The sequence below is a fragment of the Megalobrama amblycephala genome, linkage group LG4, assembly GCF_018812025.1.
Source record: "Megalobrama amblycephala isolate DHTTF-2021 linkage group LG4, ASM1881202v1, whole genome shotgun sequence".
NCBI lineage: Eukaryota > Metazoa > Chordata > Actinopteri > Cypriniformes > Xenocyprididae > Megalobrama > Megalobrama amblycephala.
In genome coordinates this window covers 1,548,680-1,572,893 of record NC_063047.1, presented here as the reverse complement: position 1 = coordinate 1,572,893, position 24,214 = coordinate 1,548,680, and the positions used below count along the sequence as shown (strand labels likewise).

The window sequence follows — 24,214 nt, the reverse complement described above, 5'->3', positions numbered from 1 at the left end:
GCACAGCTGAATCATCAGACTAGGTAAGCAAGCAAGAACAATAGTGAAAAATGGCAGATGGAGCAATAATAACTGACATGATCCATGATTACATCATTCAGTCTTTCTAAATGTTTCGTTAGCATGTTGCTAATGTACTGTTAAATGTGGTTAAAGTTACCATCGTTTCTTACTGTATTCACGGAGACAAGAGCCGTCGTTATTTTCATTATTAAACACTTGCAGTCTGTATAATTCATAAACACAACTTCATTCTTTATAAATCTCTCCATCAGTGTGTAATGTTAGCTTTAGCCACGGAGCACTATCAAACTCATTCAGAATCAAATTAAACATCTAAATAAATACCATACTTAAGCGATTAGACATGCTGCATGACGAACACTTTGTAATGATCCATTTTGGGTTATATTAGCTGTGTGAACTTTGTTTATGCTGTTCAAGGCAGTCGCGAGCTCGGGGGCAGGGAGCACAAGAATTTAAAGGGGCCGCAGCCTGAATCGGCGCATATTTAATGATGCCCCAAAATAGGCAGTTAGAAACATCTTTTTTTATTCATTTTTTTAAGTAACGCATACGCTTTAAAAGCATCCTTTAATTCAGTGTTATATTGTTTGAGTAAAATGTCCTGCAAATGAAACTTTAACTAAGTAGAATTTACTCAACCTTTTACTGGCCAAGTTAAAATTACTTATTTTCTTTGTTAATTTTACTTAACTTAGTTAAGTAGACTTACTTAATTCCATATTTGAAATTTTACTTAAAAAATATGCGTGCAAAAACTTGCAAAAGCAAAATTAAGTAAATGTTTTTTTTCCAGTGTAGTATACTTCATTTCAATGCACTAAAAACTATTTAGTATTAGTGGTATTTAGTATACATTTTCAAATGCACTGAAGTACAAATATACTTTTAATTAGTGTATTTATAGTGTAACTTTTACAATTTTATTTAGCACAAAAAATAAGAATGTACTACAAATGTACTTGCTTGTATTTAAGTATTTTTGTAGTGCATTCAAGTAAACTTTATTTTTACCTGGGTAAGCTTCTATATGGAACCTTTCGTTGTTGAGTGTAGGAAAAGTGTGTTTTTATTTCAGCGCTTCACACAACATCAACTTCACATCTTAAAAACATGCCGCTCATGGTTAGAAATGCTGGAAAAACAACACAATACGCAATGCAACTGCTAAAAATGACTGTCTGACGCATGCGCGCAGAGCAAAAAATAAAAATAGCCTCCATCATGATTTAACTTTACTTAGGCTATAGTTTGTGAATCAAACTGTATTCAGAAGTTAAGGTAAAAATGATAATAAATAAATTTTAGTAGTGGGTTTGGCTAATCAGCCTTAAATCTCTATTATCTGTCTTCATTTAGTGTGTGTCTGTGTGTGGACTTTTGATTGACAGGCCGCTGAGGCCATCGGCAGGGTTCCTGCTTCATTTGCTTCCAGGTTTTTCTTCATTCATGTGAGTCACTGGTGTGTGTGATAATAGGAAGCAGATCCAGTATCACCAGCGCTGCCTGTTCCCCCAAAAACACCAGAGGTATACAAGACAAAGAGTGAAAAATCAGGCTGAGCACGTCTGCATAGAAATTCAACTGCAGGAAGTGATGTCACTGAGACGCTTGTTGATCATTTAGACAGAGAGTGATGAGGGTCTCGACCTCAGCCACCAAAGGAGAAGAAAACGTGTGTGTGTGTGTGTGTGTTTGAGGACTCGTCGTGTTCAGACACACTCGTGGAAGCGTTTTCTGCTGCTTTCTGAGCTCATTAGTGAGTGTTTTACTTCTGAGTCGGACTGTGTTAGTTTTGGGGCTCTGAGTGCTGGGAAACCGACATCGCCAGCCCACGATAAAATAAATACATGAGAGAGAGAGAGAGAGAGTGTGAAGGAGACTTTGTGTTCGCAGACAGATGAAAGTGGACCCCCTCGCTGTCTCTGCCCCACATGCTCCTAGTTAGACTGACCCAAACCAGCTAACCACACACACACACACACACTATTTCTTTGAAAGTCAATGGTTTTATGAGGAGCAGCCCTCTCTTGGCGAGTGTGTGTGAGTGTGTGTGACAGGTCAGGCTCTGGTATGCACATGTGTGTGCCAGCTTTACTCGATCCCTAGTGAGACACCTACCTAGAAAGCATTTTAAAGTCAACAAAATGCACTATAAATACTATAAATATACGTACGCTTACACTACCATTAAAAAGTTAGGAATTGTTTCTCTTCTGCTCACCAAAGCTGCATTTATTTGATCAAAAATACAGTAAAAATTTTGAAATATTATAACCATTTAAAATAGCTGTTTTCTATGTGAATATTGTAAATAAAATGCAGTAAAATTGTGAAATATTATTAAAAAATAGTAGTTTTCTATGTGAATATTGTAAATAAAATGCAGTAAAATTGTGAAATATTATTAAAATAGCTGTTTTTTATGTGAATATTGTAAATAAAATGCAGTAAAATTGTGAAATATTATTAAAATAATAGCTGTTTTCTATGTGAATATTGTAAATAAAATGCAGTAAAATTGTGAAATATTATTAAAATAATAGCTGTTTTCTATGTGAATATTGTAAATAAAATGCAGTAAAATTGTGAAATATTATTAAAATAGCTGTTTTCTTTGTGAATATTGTAAATAAAATGCAGTAAAATTGTGAAATATTATTAAAATAGCTGTTTTCTATGTGAATATTGTAAATAAAATGCAGTAAAATTGTGAAATATTAAAATAATAGCTGTTTTCTATGTGAATATATTGTAAATAAAATGCAGTAAAATTGTGAAATATTACATTTTAAAATAATAGCTGTTTTCTATGTGAATATATTGTAAATAAAATGCAGTAAAAGTTGTGAAATATTATTAAAATAATAGCTGTTTTCTGTGAATATTATAAATAAAATGCAGTAAAATTGTGAAATATTATTAAAATAATAGCTGTTTTCTATGTGAATATATTGTAAATATAATACAGTAAAATGTGAAATATTACATTTTAAAATGGCTGTTTTCTATGTGAATATATTGCAAATAAAATGCAGTAAAAGTTGTGAAATATTATTAAAATAATAGCTGTTTTCTATGTGAATATATTGTAAATACAATGCAGTAAAATTGTGAAGTATTAAAATAATAGCTGTTTTCTATGTGAATATATTGTAAATAAAATATAGTATAATTGTGATATTACAATTTAAAATGGCTGATTTCTATGTAAATATATTGCAAATAAAATGCAGTAAAAATTGTGAAATATTATTAAAATAATAGCTGTTTTCTATGTGAATATATTATAAATAAAATGCAGTAAAATTGTGAAATATTATTCCAATCTAAAACAGCTGTTTTCTATGTGAATATCTAGTAAAGTGTAATTTATTCCTGTGATCAAAGCTGAATTTTCAGCATCATTACTAGTCTTCAGTGTCACATGATCCTTCAGAAATCATTCTGATATGATGATTTGCTGCTCAAGAAACATTTATGATTATTATCGATGTTAAAAACTATTAAGCTGCTTCACATTTCTGTGGAAAACCTGATAAACTACCATTCAAAAGTCTGGGGTAAGATTTAAAAACTAAATGAATACCGTTATTCATCAAGAATGCATTACATTGATCATAAGTGACAGTAAAGATATTTATAATGTTACAAAAGATTTTTATTTCAAATAAATGCTGTTCTTCTGAACTTTCTATTCATCAAAGTATAAAATGTATGACTGTTTTCAACATTGATAATAATCATAAATGTTTCTTGAGCATCAAATCATCATATCAGAATGATTTCTGAAGGATCATGTGACACTGAAGACTGGAGTAATGATGCTGAAAATTCAGCTTTGATCACAGGAATAAATTACACTTTACTATATATTCACATAGAAAACAACTGTAATAATATTTTACATTTTTACTGTTTTAACTCTATTTTCAATAGTCCTTTTCTTCATAAATAACCATGACGATCGAAACGTGATTAAAATGTAAGAAACAGCATCATCCTGTAAGTTTTTTTTTTTGCTTTTCCTCTCTGAAAGACTGAGCATGTGTGGAAAGCTGCAGCGGCATCATCAGAGAAAAGCTCTCGGAGATCCGGCAGGTCCTGCAAGCTTCATTTAGCAGGAAAACCTTCCAGTGCTGGAAAATATTCCAGCCAAAAACACGCCAGGGGAAAAAGAGAGTCAAGTCAGCAGAAACGGGCAAAACGGGACGGCTTAAAAATAACCCGATTGACATCATTTCTTTTCTATTGCGGAAAAAACTGATATAAATAATTCCACATAAAAGTGTGGCGTTTAAAGCTGAAGGGAATAATGATTGGTGAGCAGCAGCCGCGATGGCGCCGGTGTTTGAGCGAAGCACGCGGGACGTTTCGAGGCAGCTCTCCAACGTAAATCAAGACGATGTTGCTTTAACTTTGAAGTAAACGATCAGTTGTGATGCGGTCATGAGACCATGTTGACATTTGATGTTGAGAATGAGACAATGAAAGGGTTAATCTGCAGTGTGTCATTTTCTGGATCTTACTCATATCCTGTGCAGAGTCACTGAAACAGACGCTTTTAGACCGATTTCTCCAAAATGTGTTTCAGTGGAGCATCCTAACTGACCCGACGCAGCAACACTGGAACAAAACTCAATCTCACATGTCAAAACGTCTCACCTCGTCATCCTTGTACCAGGAAAGTGATTCGGCCGTCAGGACAAACCAGTACTCCTTAGCACCGCCCTTCATGATGCCGATGTTATTGATGGTCAGCCAGCCCTTCCTGATCACCTGAAATACACACCGATGTCAGAGGACACGTATATTAGTGTACACTGCCTACTGAAAACACAAGAAGTACATAAATATAGATGCAAATACTCATATTATTCCAGAAAGTACATACTGTGGCAGTAACAAAACTCAGGTCTCAAGGGGGCGCTAGTTTGCTTTAAGTGTCGCTGTCATTAAACTAGATGTGGTGTTATTCAGAAAGCTATATATAAATATGGTAATAGTTTAAAGGGATAGTTCACCCAAAAATGAAAATTCAGTCATCATTTGCTCATCCTCGAGGTGTTCCTAACCTGTATGAAATCTTCTTTTGAAGAATGTTGGTAAACAAACAGTTGCTGGACCTCATTGTGACTTCCATATTGTGGGAAAAAATACTATGGGGTCAATCAAATTTTTGGTTTTTAGAGTTCTTAAAAGAGTTTAAATATATATCATAATCTTTCTTAAAAATTAAAAAGGAGTTTTCTTTGAAAACTTACACTTGTGAATATAAAATTTGGCAAGAAAAAGTAACAAATTAAGTACAAATTTAAAATGAGAAGGGTATAATTTCTATGGAAGCTTGTTTCTGCCACTAAATAAAAAAATAAAGGCAATTCTGACTTTATATCTCGCAATTCTGACTTTATATCTCGCAATTCTGACTATATCACGCAATTTTGACTTTATCTCTCGCAATTCTGACTTTATATCTCACAATTCTGACTTTATATCTTGCAATTCTGACTTTATATCTCGCAATTCTGACTATATCACGCAATTCTGACTTTATATCTCGCAATTCTGACTTTATATCTCACAATTCTGACTTTATATCTCACAATTCTGACTTTATATCACGCAATTTTGACTTTATCTCTCGCAATTCCGACTTTATATCTCACAATTCTGACTTTATATCACGCAATTCTGACTTTATCTCTCGCAATTCCGACTTTATATCTCACAATTCTGACTTTATATCACGCAATTTTGACTTTATCTCTCGCAATTCCGACTTTATATCTCACAATTCTGACTTTATATCACGCAATTTTGACTTTATCTCTCGCAATTCCGACTTTATATCTCACAATTCTGACTTTATATCTCACAATTCTGACTTTATATCTCACAATTCTGACTTTATATCACGCAATTTTGACTTTATCTCTCGCAATTCTGACTTTATATCTCGCAATTCTGACTTTATATCTCGCAATTCTGACTTTATATCACGCAATTTTGACTTTATCTCACAATTCTGACTTTATATCTCACAATTCTGACTTTATATCACGCAATTTGACTTTATCTCTCGCAATTCCGACTTTATATCTCACAATTCTGACTTTATATCTCACAATTCTGACTTTATATCTCACAATTCTGACTTTATATCACGCAATTTTGACTTTATCTCTCGCAATTCTGACTTTATATCTCACAATTCTGACTTTATATCTCACAATTCTGACTTTATATCACGCAATTTCTGACTTTATCTCTCGCAATTCTGACTTTATATCTCACAATTCTGACTTTATATCTCACAATTCTGACTTTATATCACGCAATTTTGACTTTATCTCTCGCAATTCCGACTTTATATCACGCAATTCTGACTTTATATCTCGCAATTCTGACTTTATATCTCACAATTCTGACTTTATATCACGCAATTCTGACTATATCACGCAATTCTGACTATATCACTCAATTCTGACTTTATATCTTGCAATTCTGACTTTATATCACACAATTCTGACTTTATAACTTGCAATTCTGACTTTATATCTCGCAATTCTGACTTTTTATCTCGCAATTCTGACTTTATATCGCGCATTTCTGACTTTATAACTCGCAATTCTGACTATTATAACTTGCAATTCTGACTTTATATCTCGCAATTCTGACTTTATATCACGCAATTCTGACTTTATAACTCGCAATTCTGACTTTATATCGCGCAATTTTGACTTTATCTCTCGCAATTCCGACTTTATATCACTCAATTCTGACTTTATATCACGCAATTCTGACTTTATATCACTCAATTCTGACTTTATATCTCGCGCAATTCTGACTTTATATCTCGCTTTAAGCAATCTGACTCTTATATCTCGCAATTCTGACTTTATATCTCGCAATTCTGACTTTATATCTCGCAATTCTGACTTTTTATCTCGCAATTCTGACTTTATATCGCGCAATTCTGACTTTATATCGCAATTCTGACTTTATATCTCGCAATTCTGACTTTATATCTCGCAATTCTGACTTTATATTTCTCGCAATTCTGACTTTATATCTCGCAATTCTGACTTTTTATTCTGACTTTATATCGCGCAATTCTGACTTTATATCTCGCAATCTGACTCTATATCTCGCAATTCTGACTTTATATCACGCAATTCTGACTTTATATCACGCAATTTTGACTTTATCTCTCGCAATTCCGACTTTATATCTCGCAATTCTGACTTTATATCGCGCAATTCTGACTTTATATCGCGCAATTCTGACTTTATCTCTCGCAATTCTGACTTTATATCACTCAATTCTGACTTTATATCGCAATACATAATTCTGACTTTATATCACTCAATTCTGACTTTATATCGCGCAATTCTGACTTTATATCTCGCAAGTCTGACTCTATATCTCGCAATTCTGACTTTATATCTCGCAATTCTGACTTTATAACTCGCAATTCTGACTTTATAACTCGCAATTCTGACTTTATATCTCGCAATTCTGACTTTATAACTCGCAATTCTGACTTTATATCTCGCAATTCTGACTTTATAACTCGCAATTCTGATTTTATATCACTCAATTCTGACTTTATAACTCGCAATTCTGACTTTATATCTCGCAATTCTGACTATATAACTCACAATTCTGATTTTATATCACTCAATTCTGACTTTATATCTCGCAAGTCTGACTCTAATATCTCACAATTCTGACTTTATATCTCGCAATTCTGACTTTATATCTCGCAATTCTGACTTTATATCACTCAATTCTGACTTTAAACTCGCAATTCTGACTTTATATCGCGCAATCGCAATCGCGCAATCCGACTTTATATCGCGCAATTCCGACTTTATATCTCGCAATTCTCCTTTATATCGCGCAATTCTGCCTTTATATCAAGCAATTTATTTATAACTCGCAATTCTGACTTTATATCTCGCAATTCTGACTTTATAATGCAATTCTGACTTTATAACTCGCAATTCTGATTTTATATCACTCAATTCTGACTTTATATTCTCGAGTTTATATCACGCAATTCTGACTTTATAACTCGCAATTCTGACTTTATATCTCGCAATTCTGACTTTATATCACTCAATTCTGACTTTATAACTCGCAATTCTGACTTTATATCTCGCAATTCTGACTTTATAACTCGCAATTCTGACTTTATATCTCACAATTCTGCACTTTATATCACTCAATTCTGACTTTATAACTCGCAATTCTGACTTTATATCTCGCAATTCTGACTTTATAACTCGCAATTCTGACTTTATATCTCGCAATTCTGACTTTATATCTCGCAATTCTGACTTTATAACTCGCAATTCTGATTTTATATCACTCAATTCTGACTTTATATCTCGCAATTCTGACTTTATAACTCGCAATTCTGACTTTATATCTCGCAATTCTGACTTTATATCTCGCAATTCTGACTTTATATCTCGCAATTCTGACTTTATATCACGCAATTCTGACTTTATATCTCGCAATTCTGACTTTATATCACGCAATTCTGACTTTATATCTCGCAATTCTGACTTTATATCGCGCAATTCTGACTTTATATCTCGCAAGTCTGACTCTATATCTCGCAATTCCGACTTTATATCACTCAATTCTGACTTTATATTACATAATTCTGACTTTATATCTCGCAATTCTGACTTTATATCACGCAATTCTGACTTTATATCTCGCAATTCTGACTTTATATCTCGCAATTCTGACTTTATATCGCGCAATTCTGACTTTATATCTTTATAAAGTGACTTTATATCGCGCAATTCTGACTTTATATCGCACTCAATTCTGACTTTATATCTCGCAATTCTGACTTTATAACTCGCAATCGCAATCTGACTTTATATCGCGCAATTCTGACTTTATATCTCGCAATTCTGACTTTATATCTCGCAATTCTGACTTTATATCACTCAATTCTGACTTTATATCTTGCAATTCTGACTTTATATCACTCAATTCTGACTTTATATCTCGCAATTCTGACTTTATATCTCGCAATTCTGACTTTATATCACGCAATTCTGACTTTATATCTCGCAATTCTGACTTTATATCGCGCAATTCTGACTTTATATCTTTATAAAGTGACTTTATATCGCGCAATTCCGACTTTATATCGCGCAATTCCGACTTTATATCGCGCAATTCTGACTTTATATCTCGCAATGACTTTATATCACGCAATTCTGACTTTATATCACGCAATTCTGACTGTATAATTCGCAATTCTGATTTTATAACTCATATTTCTAGCTTTATATCATGCAATTCTGAGGAAAAAAAGTCAGAATTGTGAAATAAAATAAAAAAGGTAATTGTGACTTTTTGTGGCAGAAACAAGCTTCCATAAATTTCAGTCACCAAAAAACACAATTTCTTGGCTTATACAGAAGTTTGAAGATGGATACATTTTAACAAAGTTTGAAAAGTCACACACAGTCCCAAAACAAATGAGTTCATTGTCTCTACAATACTATTATTAAATTCATCAAGTTTATAATTAACTGGGTAGCAATTGTGAATAATTTTAGTAGAGACTTCAACAACTTCATTAGATTAAAAAAATAAATAAATCACCAAAGAAGCCAGACATCATTCATACAGGTTTGGAACAACTTGAGGGTGAGTAAATGATAACAGAAATTTTTTTTTTTTTTTTTGGGTGAACTATCCCTTAAAATAATTTTAACTTGCTCATCAAGATCTCTTCAGACAGCTCTCACTGAGGTGTGTTTGTGTTTGAGTGTTTTCAGCCTGGACTGACACAAATGTAAATGTACTTCACTGGATTGCTGAACTACTGCAACTCGCTTCTGCCTCAAGTGGACGGATAAATAAATAACCTCTAAAAACCATTTAGCAAACAAACTCTTCTCAAAGAAGTGACCCCTTAATAAGTTTAAAATATTATTGATATCTTATGAATTATTTTCTGTATTATCTTCTCTTACCTTACATTAATTTTCAATGAATTTCTGTTGCATAAAACACACATTGACACACATTATAAGTTTGAAAAGTTCTGAGAAATATTATCTTTGTGTTCATGTTGGTTTCATAAGTTTTGTTTTTACTTTCAACAAACGTTATTAGTCACTTTTATTTGTGACATTTTATGATTAAGGACATTTTCACTCTAAATTCTCACTACTGTAATAAAAAAAAAAAAAAAAATACAGTAATGAAATCATTGATTGTGCTGTTATTATTATAAAATCATTTCAACAATCACTACCATGATGTACACTTACAAATATTTAATATGTAATTTTTAATATATATCTAAACATTATCTTTAAATTCAAATCCTATTCATTTACTTGTTTAATTGTCAAAAACATAATAAATTAAAAAAAAAAAAATAATAGTCCTAAAAATATTTTTTCTTTTTACAAAAAAACCAGACCTCTTCTTGACAGCTATGTGAGAATTGAAAAGCTGCATGAAATACTGGTTTTGACTGAAATAAAGAAGACGCTTGTGGCATGAAGATAAGAAGGAAACCCTTTGTAGTGCACACTATACAGTCACCGGCTCTCTCATCATTACGCTTGACTGACGTCTTTAGTGACTGCTGCAGCTCCAGGGAGATACAGGGAAATGAGTTTGATTGTGAAAGTGTCTTATGCAACCGCTGAATACAGACACACAGATGTAGACTAGACAGCATCGCTGCAGTACATGATGCAAAAGCATGTTTCATCTGAGTCCAGTCTAATTACTGTGATAGACGCTGACAGTGCTGAAAAATACACAAACTGTACTTACCATAATTTCATCCTGATGCACCAGAGTAAAAAAAGAATAAGAAAAACATATGATATATCATTATGAAAACGGAACAAAACTGATGCTGTAAAAGAGAAACAGCAGCAGAATCAAACACAGAAAAGGGCACAATGATCTGAGACACAAACACCAGCGACGCTCAGAGACTTCAGTGGAGATCAAGGCAGCTGTGACCGTTCTGATTATAAGAAACACATGAATGTGATGATGCTACTGGATTTAAAATAAGAGGTTGGAGGTTGCTGGGTTCATTATGAATGAATTACAGTGTGCAATTCAATGAAAGAAAAATGTGAATCAAGTAGAGCTGGGCAATACGGCAAAAAAAATAAATCTTTTTTTCAGAACAATTGACTGATTCACGATTATATATATATATATTTATATTTTTTTAAATGTTTAATTAGTCAATTTAAAAACATAACTACAATATGTGTAAATGTAAAACAAATGACTTATTTGTTAAATATCTTTGCAGTAAATATGCATGAAATATGAAGGCAAATGTTGTAGAAACTTATTTTAAACATATCCTATATACTGAGAAATAATATAAAATTAAAAAAAAAAAAAATGCTAAATATTTCTTAGACAAAAAGTAGACATTTGATTTTTAGAGGTCAACCCAAAAAGTCAAGGCAGCTGACCATATGCACGGTTACTTCCTGGTTTTCGTTAAGCCAGCTTGGGCATTTCCGGTGAACTGATCTAGGGCTGCACAACGATTAATCGCGATTAATCGTTTGCAAAATAAAAGTCTGTTACGTAATATATGTGTGTGTTCTGTGTATAATAATTATGTATATATAAATACATGCACATACATGTATACATTTAAAAAAATATATACATGTATAAATAAATATACATATTTATATATATTTTAGATTACATATAAATATTTTATATATAAATATTTTTTTGTGCATGTATTTATATATACATAATTAATATACACAGAACACGCACATATATTACGTAACACAGACTTTTATTTTGCAAACGATTAATTGCGATTAATCGTTGTGCAGCCCTAAACTGATCATTCTGTACTTACTGTACATCAACAAACATTATTTGTTCATCCTTCTGAGATTGTCCCCATTTGTAAAAACCGAACGTTTCAAGATGTAGAAAATCCAACTTTTGATTGATAGAAAACACTTTTATTTAAATAAAAATGACATTAGTTATCACTATAACCATCAGATGGCGGCAGAGGATCATTTATTGGCTCGTATCAGTCATTTAATGTAAGAATGTTTCACTCAGTTTCACTTTTGAATAAATATTAAACATTATAAAATCACTAGGTTTAAAAATACATTTTGTCAAGGTGAAGTATGAAGTACTCACAATCTCATGAAAAACAATAACTTTTAAAGCGAGCACCGCACTCCCTTTATAATCACAGCAGCTGTCAGTCACTGCAGCGCAAGATCAATGATTTCTGCACATTTTATTCAATGAATCTAACTAAAGTGCACAATAAATCTTTAATTTACTGTGTGATGATGCTTTTTTCACACTAAAGCGTGAAAACTGATGGTCGATTTTGCCGAGAAGGAAAACTGAGACACATTTTTATGTCATCTTACGTTTGAATAACTAAATTAACGGCAGACTATATATTCAGATTATAAACTATTTATTACACTATTGATGCTGTTAAAGATACCTCAGGCCGTTGAAGATACAGACACACCAACAAGTGACATTTCACCGGAAGTTTTCCAGCTGGTTTATGTTATTGGTCAATCCAAATTCAACATGACTAAAAGTATAACACCAGCAGTAGGCTATTATTAACAACAAATGTTTTGTAAAAACAGAAAATAACAGTACCTTTCAGCCTGTCACCATCATGCAAATATTAAATATCAAACATATAGCAGTAGTTCTTTACAGTTTTTACGCTGCTTTTCTATTGTTTTTGTTTGGCGGACATGTTTGGCTGTTGCACTCACCAAATAATGTTGTCTTTTCTGAATAAGACTGCATCTACTGTTTCCTAAACCTCATTTGCATTTAATTTAAATACCCATGACGCACTACACCAGTGCAGACATCCATCCACTGGACTGCAGATGGTTATTGAATATGTTTTTATGCAGCTGCGCTGATCTCCCACACACACCTTAATCAAGAATCTGCTGGGGATTGTGTGTCCAAAACAACCAAAACACATTTACATCATCTACAGGTCAATGATTATGATTATGTGAGTCTCTCTGTAGTGGAGAACAACTGAAGAACTGAGATAAATGAGCAGAACAGGACCGTCACACACATGCTGTCACTCGCTGCCCTTAACAACTGATTTGAGTGAAGCAGAACTGCACCTACATCAGTGTAAGAGTGTGAAAGACCTTCATATACAGCAACTCTATGACTTTAACACACTGTTCTGGGTTCAGTACAGCCTCCATCGACAGCATTCGGGGCTTATTGTGTGGAGTTGAATTATGGTTAGTTAGTGATTTTATCACACTAGTAAACAATGTTGCTGGTGAACATCTGTGTTTTTAATAAACTGAGGGATGAGTTAAAGTTATGTTCAAATGCTGATGATGGAGCTGAACTTGATTGAACCAGGAACATTACTGTAACGTCTGATCTAAGACCAGTTCTCTCTACGAAAGCTTGTATTTGAACTGAGAGAAGCATGAGAACAAACCTGGCCCTGGATCAGTTGATAAGGGCGTGAAGATAAAGAATAAGAAACATAGATGAAGAACAGAGAAAAGTACACACTGGACACACATTTAACATTTAACACATGACATGACTCTCAATATGCAACAGAGAATTTAATATTGACTTCTGTGTGATGAATATAAGCTCTATTTTAACCGCTTCACCTGATTACCAGCCGCTTTCTTCTTGCTCATCTGACTGCTTCTCTGTTGAGCACTAAACAGGACAGAGTTTGAATTAAATCATCATAATATATATATAGTTTAATTTTACAACCCGAATTACGGAAATGTTGGGACGTTTTTTAAATTTGAATAAAATGAAAACTAAAAGACTTTCAAATCCCATGAGCCAATATTTTATTCACAATAGAACAGAGATAACATAACAAATGTTTAAAGGGAGAAATTTTACAATTTTATGCACAAAAATGAGTTCATTTCAAAATTGTAGCTCATTTCTGCTACAGGTCTCAGAATAGTTAGCTATGTTGCTCTAAAACCTTTAAATACCTTTCAGCATTCATAGTGCCTTCCAAAACATGCAAGCTGCCCATACCGTATGCACTTATGCACCCCTATACCATCAGAGATGCTGGCTTTTGAACTGAACGCTGATAATGCGCTGGAAGGTCTCCCTCCTTTTTAGCCCGGAGGGCACGCCGTCCGTGATTTCCAACAAATTTGGACTCTTCTGACCACCATAGAACACTTTTCCACTTTGAAACAGTCCATTTTAAATGAGTCTTGGACAACAGGACACGCACTGCTTCTGGACCATGTTCACATATGGCTTCCTTTCTGCATGACAGAGCTTTAGTTGGCATCTGCAGATGGCACGGCGGATTGTGTTTACCGACAGTGGTTTAGTTGGCATCTGCAGATGGCACGGCGGATTGTGTTTACCGACAGTGGTTTAGTTGGCATCTGCAGATGGCACAGCGGATTGTGTTTACCGACAGTGGTTTAGTTGGCATCTGCAGATGGCACAGCGGATTGTGTTTACCGACAGTGGTTTAGTTGGCATCTGCAGATGGCACGGCGGATTGTGTTTACAGACAGTGGTTTCTGGAAGTATTCCTGGGCCCATTTAGTAATGTCATTGATACAATCATGCCGATGAGTGATGCAGTGTCGTCTGAGGGCCTGAAGACCACGGGCATCCAGTAAAGATCTTACGCACAGAGATTTCTCCAGTTTCTCTGAATCTTTTGATGATGTTATGCACTGTAGATGATGAGATTTGCAAAGCTTTTGCAATTTGACGTTGAGGAACATTGTTTTCCACAATCTTTTTATGCACTCTTTCACAGCTCTGCCCATCTTTACTTCTGAGAGACTCTGCCTCTCTAAGACATCCCTTTTATAGCTAATCATGTTAGAGACCTGATATCAATGAACTTAATTAGTTGCTAGATGTTTTTCCAGCTGAATCTTTTAAAAAAATTTTGCTTTTTCAGCCATTTGTTGTCCCTGTGCCAACGTTTTTGAGACCTGTAGCAGTCATCAAATTTGAAATGAACTCATTTAGTGTATAATAGTATAAAATTTCTCAGTTTAAACATTTGTTATATTATCTATGCTCTATTGTGAATAAAATATTGGCTCATGTGATTTGAAAGTCTTTTAGTTTTCATGAGCCAATAGTTTATTCACAATAGAACATAGATAACATAACAAATGTTTAAAGAGAGAAATTTTACAATTTTATGCACAAAATGAGTTAATTTCAAATTTGATGCCTGCTACAGGTTTCAAAAGAGTTGGGATGGGGGCATGTTTACTATGGTTTGGCATCTCCTCTTCTTTTCAAAACGGTGTGAAGACATCTGGGCACCGAGGTTATGAGTTTCTGGTGTTTTGGTGTTGGAATTTGGTCCCATTCTTGCCTGATATAGGTTTCCAGCTGCTGAAGAGTTTCTGGACCATGTTCACATATGGCTTCCTTTTTGCATGATAGAGCTTTAGTTGGCATCTGCAGATGGCACGGCGGATTGTGTTTACAGACAGTGGTTTCTGGAAGTATTCCTGGGCCCATTTAGTAATGTCATTGATACAATCATGCCGATGAGTGATGCAGTGTCGTCTGAGGGCCTGAAGACCACGGGCATCCAGTAAAGATCTTACGCACAGAGATTTCTCCAGTTTCTCTGAATCTTTTGATGATGTTATGCACTGTAGATGATGAGATTTGCAAAGCTTTTGCAATTTGACGTTGAGGAACATTGTTTTCCACAATCGTTTTACGCACTCTTTCACAGCTCTGCCCATCTTTACTTCTGAGAGACTCTGCCTCTCTAAGACATCCCTTTTATAGCTAATCATGTTAGAGACCTGATATCAATGAACTTAATTAGTTGCTAGATGTTCTTCCAGCTGAATCTTTTAAAAAAATTTGCTTTTTCAGCCATTTGTTGTCCCTGTGCCAACGTTTTTGAGACCTGTAGCAGTCATCAAATTTGAAATGAACTCATTTAGTGTATAATAGTATAAAATTTCTCAGTTTAAACATTTGTTATATTATCTATGCTCTATTGTGAATAAAATATTGGCTCATGTGATTTGAAAGTCTTTTAGTTTTCATGAGCCAATAGTTTATTCACAATAGAACATAGATAACATAACAAATGTTTAAAGAGAGAAATTTTACAATTTTATGCACAAAATGAGTTAATTTCAAATTTGATGCCTGCTACAGGTTTCAAAAGAGTTGGGATGGGGGCATGTTTACTATGGTTTGGCATCTCCTCTTCTTTTCAAAACGGTGTGAAGACATCTGGGCACCGAGGTTATGAGTTTCTGGTGTTTTGGTGTTGGAATTTGGTCCCATTCTTGCCTGATATAGGTTTCCAGCTGCTGAAGAGTTTCTGGACCATGTTCACATATGGCTTCCCTTTTGCATGATAGAGCTTTAGTTGGCATCTGCAGATGGCACGGCGGATTGTGTTTACAGACAGTGGTTTCTGGAAGTATTCCTGGGCCCATTTAGTAATGTCATTGATACAATCATGCCGATGAGTGATGCAGTGTCGTCTGAGGGCCTGAAGACCACGGGCATCCAGTAAAGATCTTACGCACAGAGATTTCTCCAGTTTCTCTGAATCTTTTGATGATGTTATGCACTGTAGATGATGAGATTTGCAAAGCTTTTGCAATTTGACGTTGAGGAACATTTTCCACAATCGTTTTACGCACTCTTTCACAGCTCTGCCCATCTTTACTTCTGAGAGACTCTGCCTCTCTAAGACATCCCTTTTATAGTTAATTATGTTACAGACCTGATATCAATGAACTTAATTAGTTCCTAGATGTTCTCCCAGCTGAATCTTTTCTATTTTTTTTTTGCTTTTTCAGCAATTTGTTGTCCCTGTGCCAACTTTTTTGAGATCTGTAGCAGTCATCAAATTTGAAATGAGCTCATTTAGTGGATAAAAGTGTAAAATTTCTCAGTTTAAACATTTGTTATATTATCTATGCTCTATTGTGAATAAAATATTGGCTCATGTGATTTGAAAGTTTTTTAGTTTTCATTTTATTCAAATTTAAAAAATGTCCCAACATTTCCCACATTAATATACTTTAGTATGATAAAAGGGTTAAACATTTTTGGGGCATTTGATGTTAAAGGTCAAGTAAACACGACTCACTTGGCAAATCCGATAAAGTCTTCATGGTTGGTGTTCATATACGCCAGCTCGATGTCAATCAACAGCAGAACCTGACGAGTGCAAAGAGGAAACAATCAAACCCGTTCCTCTCAACAGCTGTTTAAACACGTTTAGATTGGGACGGGACTCGCCTGATCTTTAGTGCGGCTCTCGCGGTCACGGATGTGCTGAGTGACGATCCGCTCCATCTCCTCTCTCAGCATGGGATACTGGGCCAGCTGTGACACAACCACACGCGTTTGTGATGCGGATACACCATATGACCCCAACCACCAACACACAGGGTTTGCAACAGGTGACTAACTAGACATAATAGCTAACTGCAGAAAATAATGAACGTGATTCTAAAATGAAGCCATTTCTGAGTGAGAACCTGTTGCAAAGTCTGTGAAATCACACACACATGATTTTTACAATCTCAACATAAAAGAACACACTATTCTTGCATTATATATGTATGCATGTCAATCATGATCATGTGCACAGACATACAGCATGACTCTAAAGTTCAATGCATTAGAATAGTTAGTTGTGAGCCTCTCGGCTTTGCAACGTCTAGTAATTTAGCCAAATACCAGGAGTTTTGCACATGAATTGTGCTGATGAATCATTCACGATAAGACCACGAATGAGCATTAAGAAAGTAAACAGACTTTGACTTACAATACTGCAAGTTTTCCAACATAACCAAATTATTAGGATCTGTATGACTTGCTGATGCATTGAAACTTGAAGCCAGTGTAGAATCAACACACACACACACACTCACACATACAAATATACAATCGCAAAAAATACACCAGCAGAGTATTTTGGGTTGCACAGGGATGCAGTGATGGGCAGTGAAACATCACATGATCAAGGTTTTGTAGAAATGAGTGTTTCTAGAGGAGCTACGGACGAACAGGCATAACAAACGTGCTCTGAGATGAAGGTTACTGAGAAAACAGCGAGAACGAGAGGAGAAGAGTTGAGACGAGAAGACGCGAGTCCTTGTGTGGATTCACACTGAGATCCCTTCAATCTTCAGAAGAACTCGCACACCTACAGACTGCATATGTTAAGCAGCTATCATAAAATCGAATGAAATCATTACTGACAGAGAGACGCTCTGGCATTGTTACGTCATGCTTCATTTACTCGCCCTTCCAAACACGTACGCTGCTCATTTTTTGAGTCAAACACGCAAGGCGAATTTCTGAAAAATCTACATGCAACTCTTTGTTATGTGACTGTCAAGCTCCAAAAAGGACGGATTCATTTTTGTATTTTCCCCTGTACCTTATTTGCATGCGATTGATACATTTGAATATGCAGGATTTGAGAATTGCTGCCTAGATCTTGAGCGAATGACGTCTTAAAACACAAAGCTTCAGAAAACTAGTGCACGAGTCATACTGACTGATGTTATCATACTTATGCTTTTATGGGGATTTTGTGTCCATTTTGGAGCTTGAAGATTCTTCAAAAAAATCTCCTATTGCGCTTTAAATTAAAAAACAACAACATATGAATTTGGAAGGTAAATAATGACCGATTTTTTCATTTTGTGTGAGCTGTTCCTTTAACTTTTTCTGACACAAAACTCCATACAGTCCAAATCCACAGAAGGCAGAATATTTCTGAGAGCAGAGAACAGGTGATGGATGATGAAATGATAGAAGAGATATGAGAGAGAGAAACAGAGATGTTCTGGTATGACTGTTAGTCTGCTGGTGTAAGAAGATCTTCCTGCCTGAAGCATCAGTTATTCCATCAGTTTATGATATAAATATCAAACAGAAGAAGAGACGAGCCACAATGGCGTTATTCTCACGCTAGAAGTAAAACACACACATCTGACAGAAAAACACACTGAACCAACAAGTGAGAGAACGCAAAAAAAAGGGCCAAACGAGGGAGCATGCATTAATAAAATAAAAGCAAATTTGGATAAAATGTCTACGGCTACTGTTCTGTGAAAAAAGGACACAAATACTTAGTAAATTAAATTGACAGAGACAAAATAAACCAGGATGAAATCTGAGTGGTAAGGATAGACCGATAGTTGCTGGACTGATCTATGAAACCTACTAAATCTATTCTACGTTTACATGAGCAAAATTTGAGATCAGCATGTGCTGTCCATATGTTGATTTATGTGAACCAATGTTATTTTAGTATTTTTTTTAATACTATTAGAGTTTTTATTTTCAGAATTTTAGCTTAAGTTTTAGTGCTTCTCGCTTTTATTTATAGTAAATCACAGAAAATTGACAACAAATGGCTCATTTATAGGCATTCTCTCAAATCAGAATTTGCCATTAAAATAATGTCACAATGCAAAATTTAGGCAAAGAAAAATACAGAAGTGTCCAAAAGTGATGTCCAGAGGGGATATTTGTTTTTAATGACAATACAAATTTGATTAAGCCATCAAAATATGAGGAAAATATTTAATATTTTTTTATAAGGGGACTATTTAGTAGTGATCGACCGATGTATCTGTTTACCGATATTTTTCCCGATATTTAAGCATTTTTCCATAATCGGGTATCGGTTTTGTAATATCGGATTCGCCGATTTTACGGCGCCATCTTGTGGCCGTTTTGAGATTTCCGCCATTGCAGCCCGGGCGTCTGAGGAGATCAGTCAACAACAACTCAGTGCACAGGTAAAGTATATGTTCTACTTGGTTTGCTTTAATTAATCAACTTTATTTAACATAACAGACATGCACAAATGAGATCTGAGACATAAATTCCTGATATAGTTCATTTATGCAGCTTGTTTTTAAACAATTGAGACGAACTCATTGAGTCACGTAATGTAATTCGTCGTGTCCTGCCCCAATAAAGACGTAACTTTACATGAATTAAATAAAACAGACATGAATGAGTGCATGTTGAAAATAAAAGCGCTGAATTTAATTCTCTATCTGTTGTATTTGCTCACCATTAGTCTAGAAGAAAAAGTTTGTTCATATTGCTTAGCAACTGACGGATGATCAGGAGGCTTAAGCACAGCCACTGAATGAAACTTTTGACAAGATTATCTGGTCCCACTTTATATTAAGTGGCCTTAACTACTATGTACTTACATCAAAAAATAAGTACAATGTACTTATTGGGTTCATATTGTATTGCAAAACACTTTTGCTGCTACTGAGGTGGGATACGGGTAAGGTTAGGGAAAGCTTTAGTGGTATGGGTAGGTTTAAGGGTGGGGTAAGGGTTAAGGGATGGGTCAGCAGTGTAATTATAAATGTAATTACAGATGTAATTATATGCAGGTGTTTTTAAAATATAAGTACAATGTAGAAACATGTATGTACACAATAAGTGCATTGTATCAAATGATTAATTTAAATCTAAGTACATAGTAGTTAAGGCCACCTAATATAAAGTGGGACCGATTATCTTGTTTAAACACCCTAGATTATATTATCATTTACTACATAACAATTATTTCGCTAATACACATAAATATAGCCTACCGCTTTGTGGAAATTAATTATTTATTATCTCCATGCGCGATCGCGGTTGATTAAGTTATAGTCAAACAGCACTTTGTCAGTTGGCATTTCATGATTTAACGTTAGATTAAATTTAGATCATAAAATGCCAACTGACAAGTGCTGTTTAACTTTATATAGTCTCGGAAAAAAAAGTTCGTTCATATTGCTCAGCACCTGAATGGGTTGATGATCAGGAAGCCTCAAGCACGGCCACTGCATGAAATTTTTGACAAGATTATCTCGTTTAAACACCCTAGATTATATAATCATTTGATTTACTACATAACCATTATTTAGTTAATAAATATAAAGTTTTTTTTTTTGTATGCAAGGAGGGAGTGATTGTTATAAATAAAATGGTTTGTTCAGCTCATTTGTGTTGTAATAATTGTCAAAAACAGAAGTATAACAGTAAATAAATATCGGTTCTGCATATTGGTTATCAGGTACATAAACATGCAAATAATCGGTATCAGTTATAAAAAATCAATATCGGTTGATCACTACTATTTAGCCCCTTTCACAAGATGTAATATCAGTCTCTGGTGTCTCCAGAATGTGTCTGTGAAGTTTCAGCTCAAAATCCCCCACAGATCATTTATTATAGCTTGTCAAATTTGGGTGTGAGCAAAAACACGCCGTTTTTGTGTGTGTCCCTTTAAATGCAAATGAGCTGCTGCTCCCGCCCCCCCTTTCCAGAAGAGGGCGGAGCTTTAACAGCTCAACAACAGCAAAGCTGGAGAATCTCACGCAGCCAAAATGAGGATTGTCAGTAACGGTGTTCAGCCTTACATTGTTCAAACCGGAGTCGACACTGATGGAGAGACTCAGGAAGAAGTTACAACTTTTAGATGTTTCTGAATGGTTAGTGGAGAAATTGATGTAGTTGCTGTGGAGTTGCCGTGGGTGGAAACATGCAGATTAAGGGGCGGTAATATTATAATAAGATCCCCTAGGGGACCGAAATCTGAGCGGCTCGTTTTTTCACATGCTTGCAGAGAAAGGCTCACCAAAACAAAGTTACTGGGTTGTGCTTTTTCACGTTTTCTGGGTTGGTAGATGCACCAGGGACACGATTATAGCACTTAAACATGGAAAAAGTATGATTTTTATGATATGTCCACTTTAAATATGAGGGAAGAACAAAACACTAAACTTGGTGAAAGTATTAATCTGACAGTATTATTTGGAAGAAAAAGGCAAACTATGACTAGAAGTTTTATTTTTTACAGCCTGGCCAAAAATTATTTCGGCAATTTGCATGTTTCATTAAACAATCGACTCCAAGCACAACTACGCAATATGCTTACTAAATCTTTAATAATATTTAAAGGATGAAGATGTCAGTTTTTCCTAGGCTGGACATCACTTTTGGCTACTACTGTATATCATTTATTATTCTTCTGATTTCAAGTTAAATATAACCTAGAAAGGTTTTGAGATTCACCATATTCCTGCTACAAAATCTGCACATACAGACACTGATGGACACCTGATGTTATTTGTTAACTAAAACTATTACGTTTGTATTAGCCGAAATATAATGTAAATATTAGATGAAAAAAATTAAAACACTTTAGAAAATCAGAAATGTTGCGATGGCAACCAGCTAAAATAAAAAATAGTGTAAATCGAACTACTAAAATGACAAACTGAAATTAAATAAAATAAGCTAAATAATATAACATAAAATAAAAGCTAATTTAATATACCTTAATAAATACTGAAAAATTATATAAATAATACTAAATAAAATAACACTGGCACACACAACGTAATAAAAAATAAAACTTAAAAGTATACAGTATTTATAACTTAAAAGACATACATATATTTATGACTTCTATTACAAATCTGACAAATCTATCTACTCATCTTCAGCTGATCCTCAATTACACAAAATCAAGCAAATGTCTGAACTTCACAGGAACGATGTCACAGACATTTGTGTCAACATCACCCCGACAATCCAACAGCAGCTGAAGCTCAAATCATAACTGGCCTTTTTTTTGCAGAAAAATGACAATTCTGTCATCATTTACACGCCTGAAGAGGTTTAGAACGACATGAGGGCGAGTAAATGATGACAAAAAGCTAATTTTTTTCTTTAAACTATGTTTGAGATTGTTTCAGACCCTGAAAACATTATATTATTATGGCTTAAGTCCAGTCATCGGTCTATCCGTACATTTAAGATAGACGTGGACGAACGGAGCTTCGTTCCTCTTTACCTTCTCACTACATTTGCGAATGGTGGAGGTGAGTTCGCTCACAACCATATCTATACATTTCAGGCACGGCCCGTTTAGCTTTTGGATCTGCTTTTTCACTATGGCCTCAAAGGCCAGGTCGGGGGTAAACAGGCCCGTCCTGCAGAGGAAGTCATGGAGGAAGAGAAGAAGAGAGAGACAGGTGGAGGGATGACAGATAGACAGGGTTGGAGGGGCAGATAGATAGACAGCACAGGGGAAAGAGAAGGCAAGTGAGACATTTGGTTTCTCCTCAAGCCATTCGACAGCGGATCAGAGCCGAAGAGAAGTCGGCCCGTCACCCATCCACCAGCCCGAGACAAGAAGCCTCCGGAAAGCAGCTGTGCAAACCAAAGGCAGTCGAAGAGCTTCCCGAAGTGTTTGAGAATTGATAATAAGAGTCATGTTCTTCTGCACTAGATTTAGTCATCAGTATCTCTGACTGCCATTAGCCGCATCTCTGCCTTCCTCAAAGCTTCTGTCTCAGAATAAACAGAGCGTTTGGACGCTGACGTCTGCTAGATGAACTTATGAAGAACAGCGTTAGCTTGAGTTATGCTGTAAAAATGATCATTTTAACTGCGAAAAATAGGGCTGCATAATATATTGAAATATCACAATGCATATCGATTTACTGTGAATGATTATAATGCTTCAAAAAGATATGTTTATAGTGATGCAGATAGCAGAGATTAGACTGGATTTTGGTGGTCCTGTTTGAAGCATCTGTAGTATGTTGGTTACAGAGCTGCACGATTAATCGGTAAAATATAGTGATCTCGATTCAAACACCCACACGATCTTATTCTTAAATAACAACGATTTGTCTATGTCTATTAAACCTTTGACAAGTACGATCACAGATCTGTGTCCAGAGAGAGCCATTGTCATGTATAGGTTTGAAACAGCTTCACAACCACACAGTATCATTATTTCTGTCTTACAATCATTCACATTATCACAGAAGTACTGGGATAAAAGTTTATAGTTCGGATATAAACACTGATGCGATCAATGTATCATTTACATCATTACACCAGTAGATGGCGACAAGTGACTGTTAAAAATGTATTTGTTATTAAATCATTCATTCAAGACATTCGTTACAAAACGCTGATACATTCAGTAACGCAACGAGTGAAGTCTTTATGAGTGAGTCATTGAATTATTCACTCAACCCGACTGTTTTAAATATTATGTCCTACGCCTTCCCTATTGTACTTACGAAAA

At 34.9% G+C, this 24,214-nt stretch overlaps 1 protein-coding gene across 1 annotated transcript in view; it reads right to left on the bottom strand.

The window, feature by feature from the left end:
* dnm1a (dynamin 1a) overlaps positions 1-24,214 on the bottom strand; it is an 89,638-nt gene that overhangs the window by 28,715 nt on the left and 36,709 nt on the right. Inside the window, 6 exon segments of the mRNA XM_048186730.1 lie at positions 4,690-4,803; positions 10,855-10,866; positions 13,737-13,788; positions 17,219-17,289; positions 17,371-17,457; positions 22,967-23,105. Of these exon segments, the coding sequence (XP_048042687.1) occupies positions 4,690-4,803; positions 10,855-10,866; positions 13,737-13,788; positions 17,219-17,289; positions 17,371-17,457; positions 22,967-23,105 (475 nt within the window).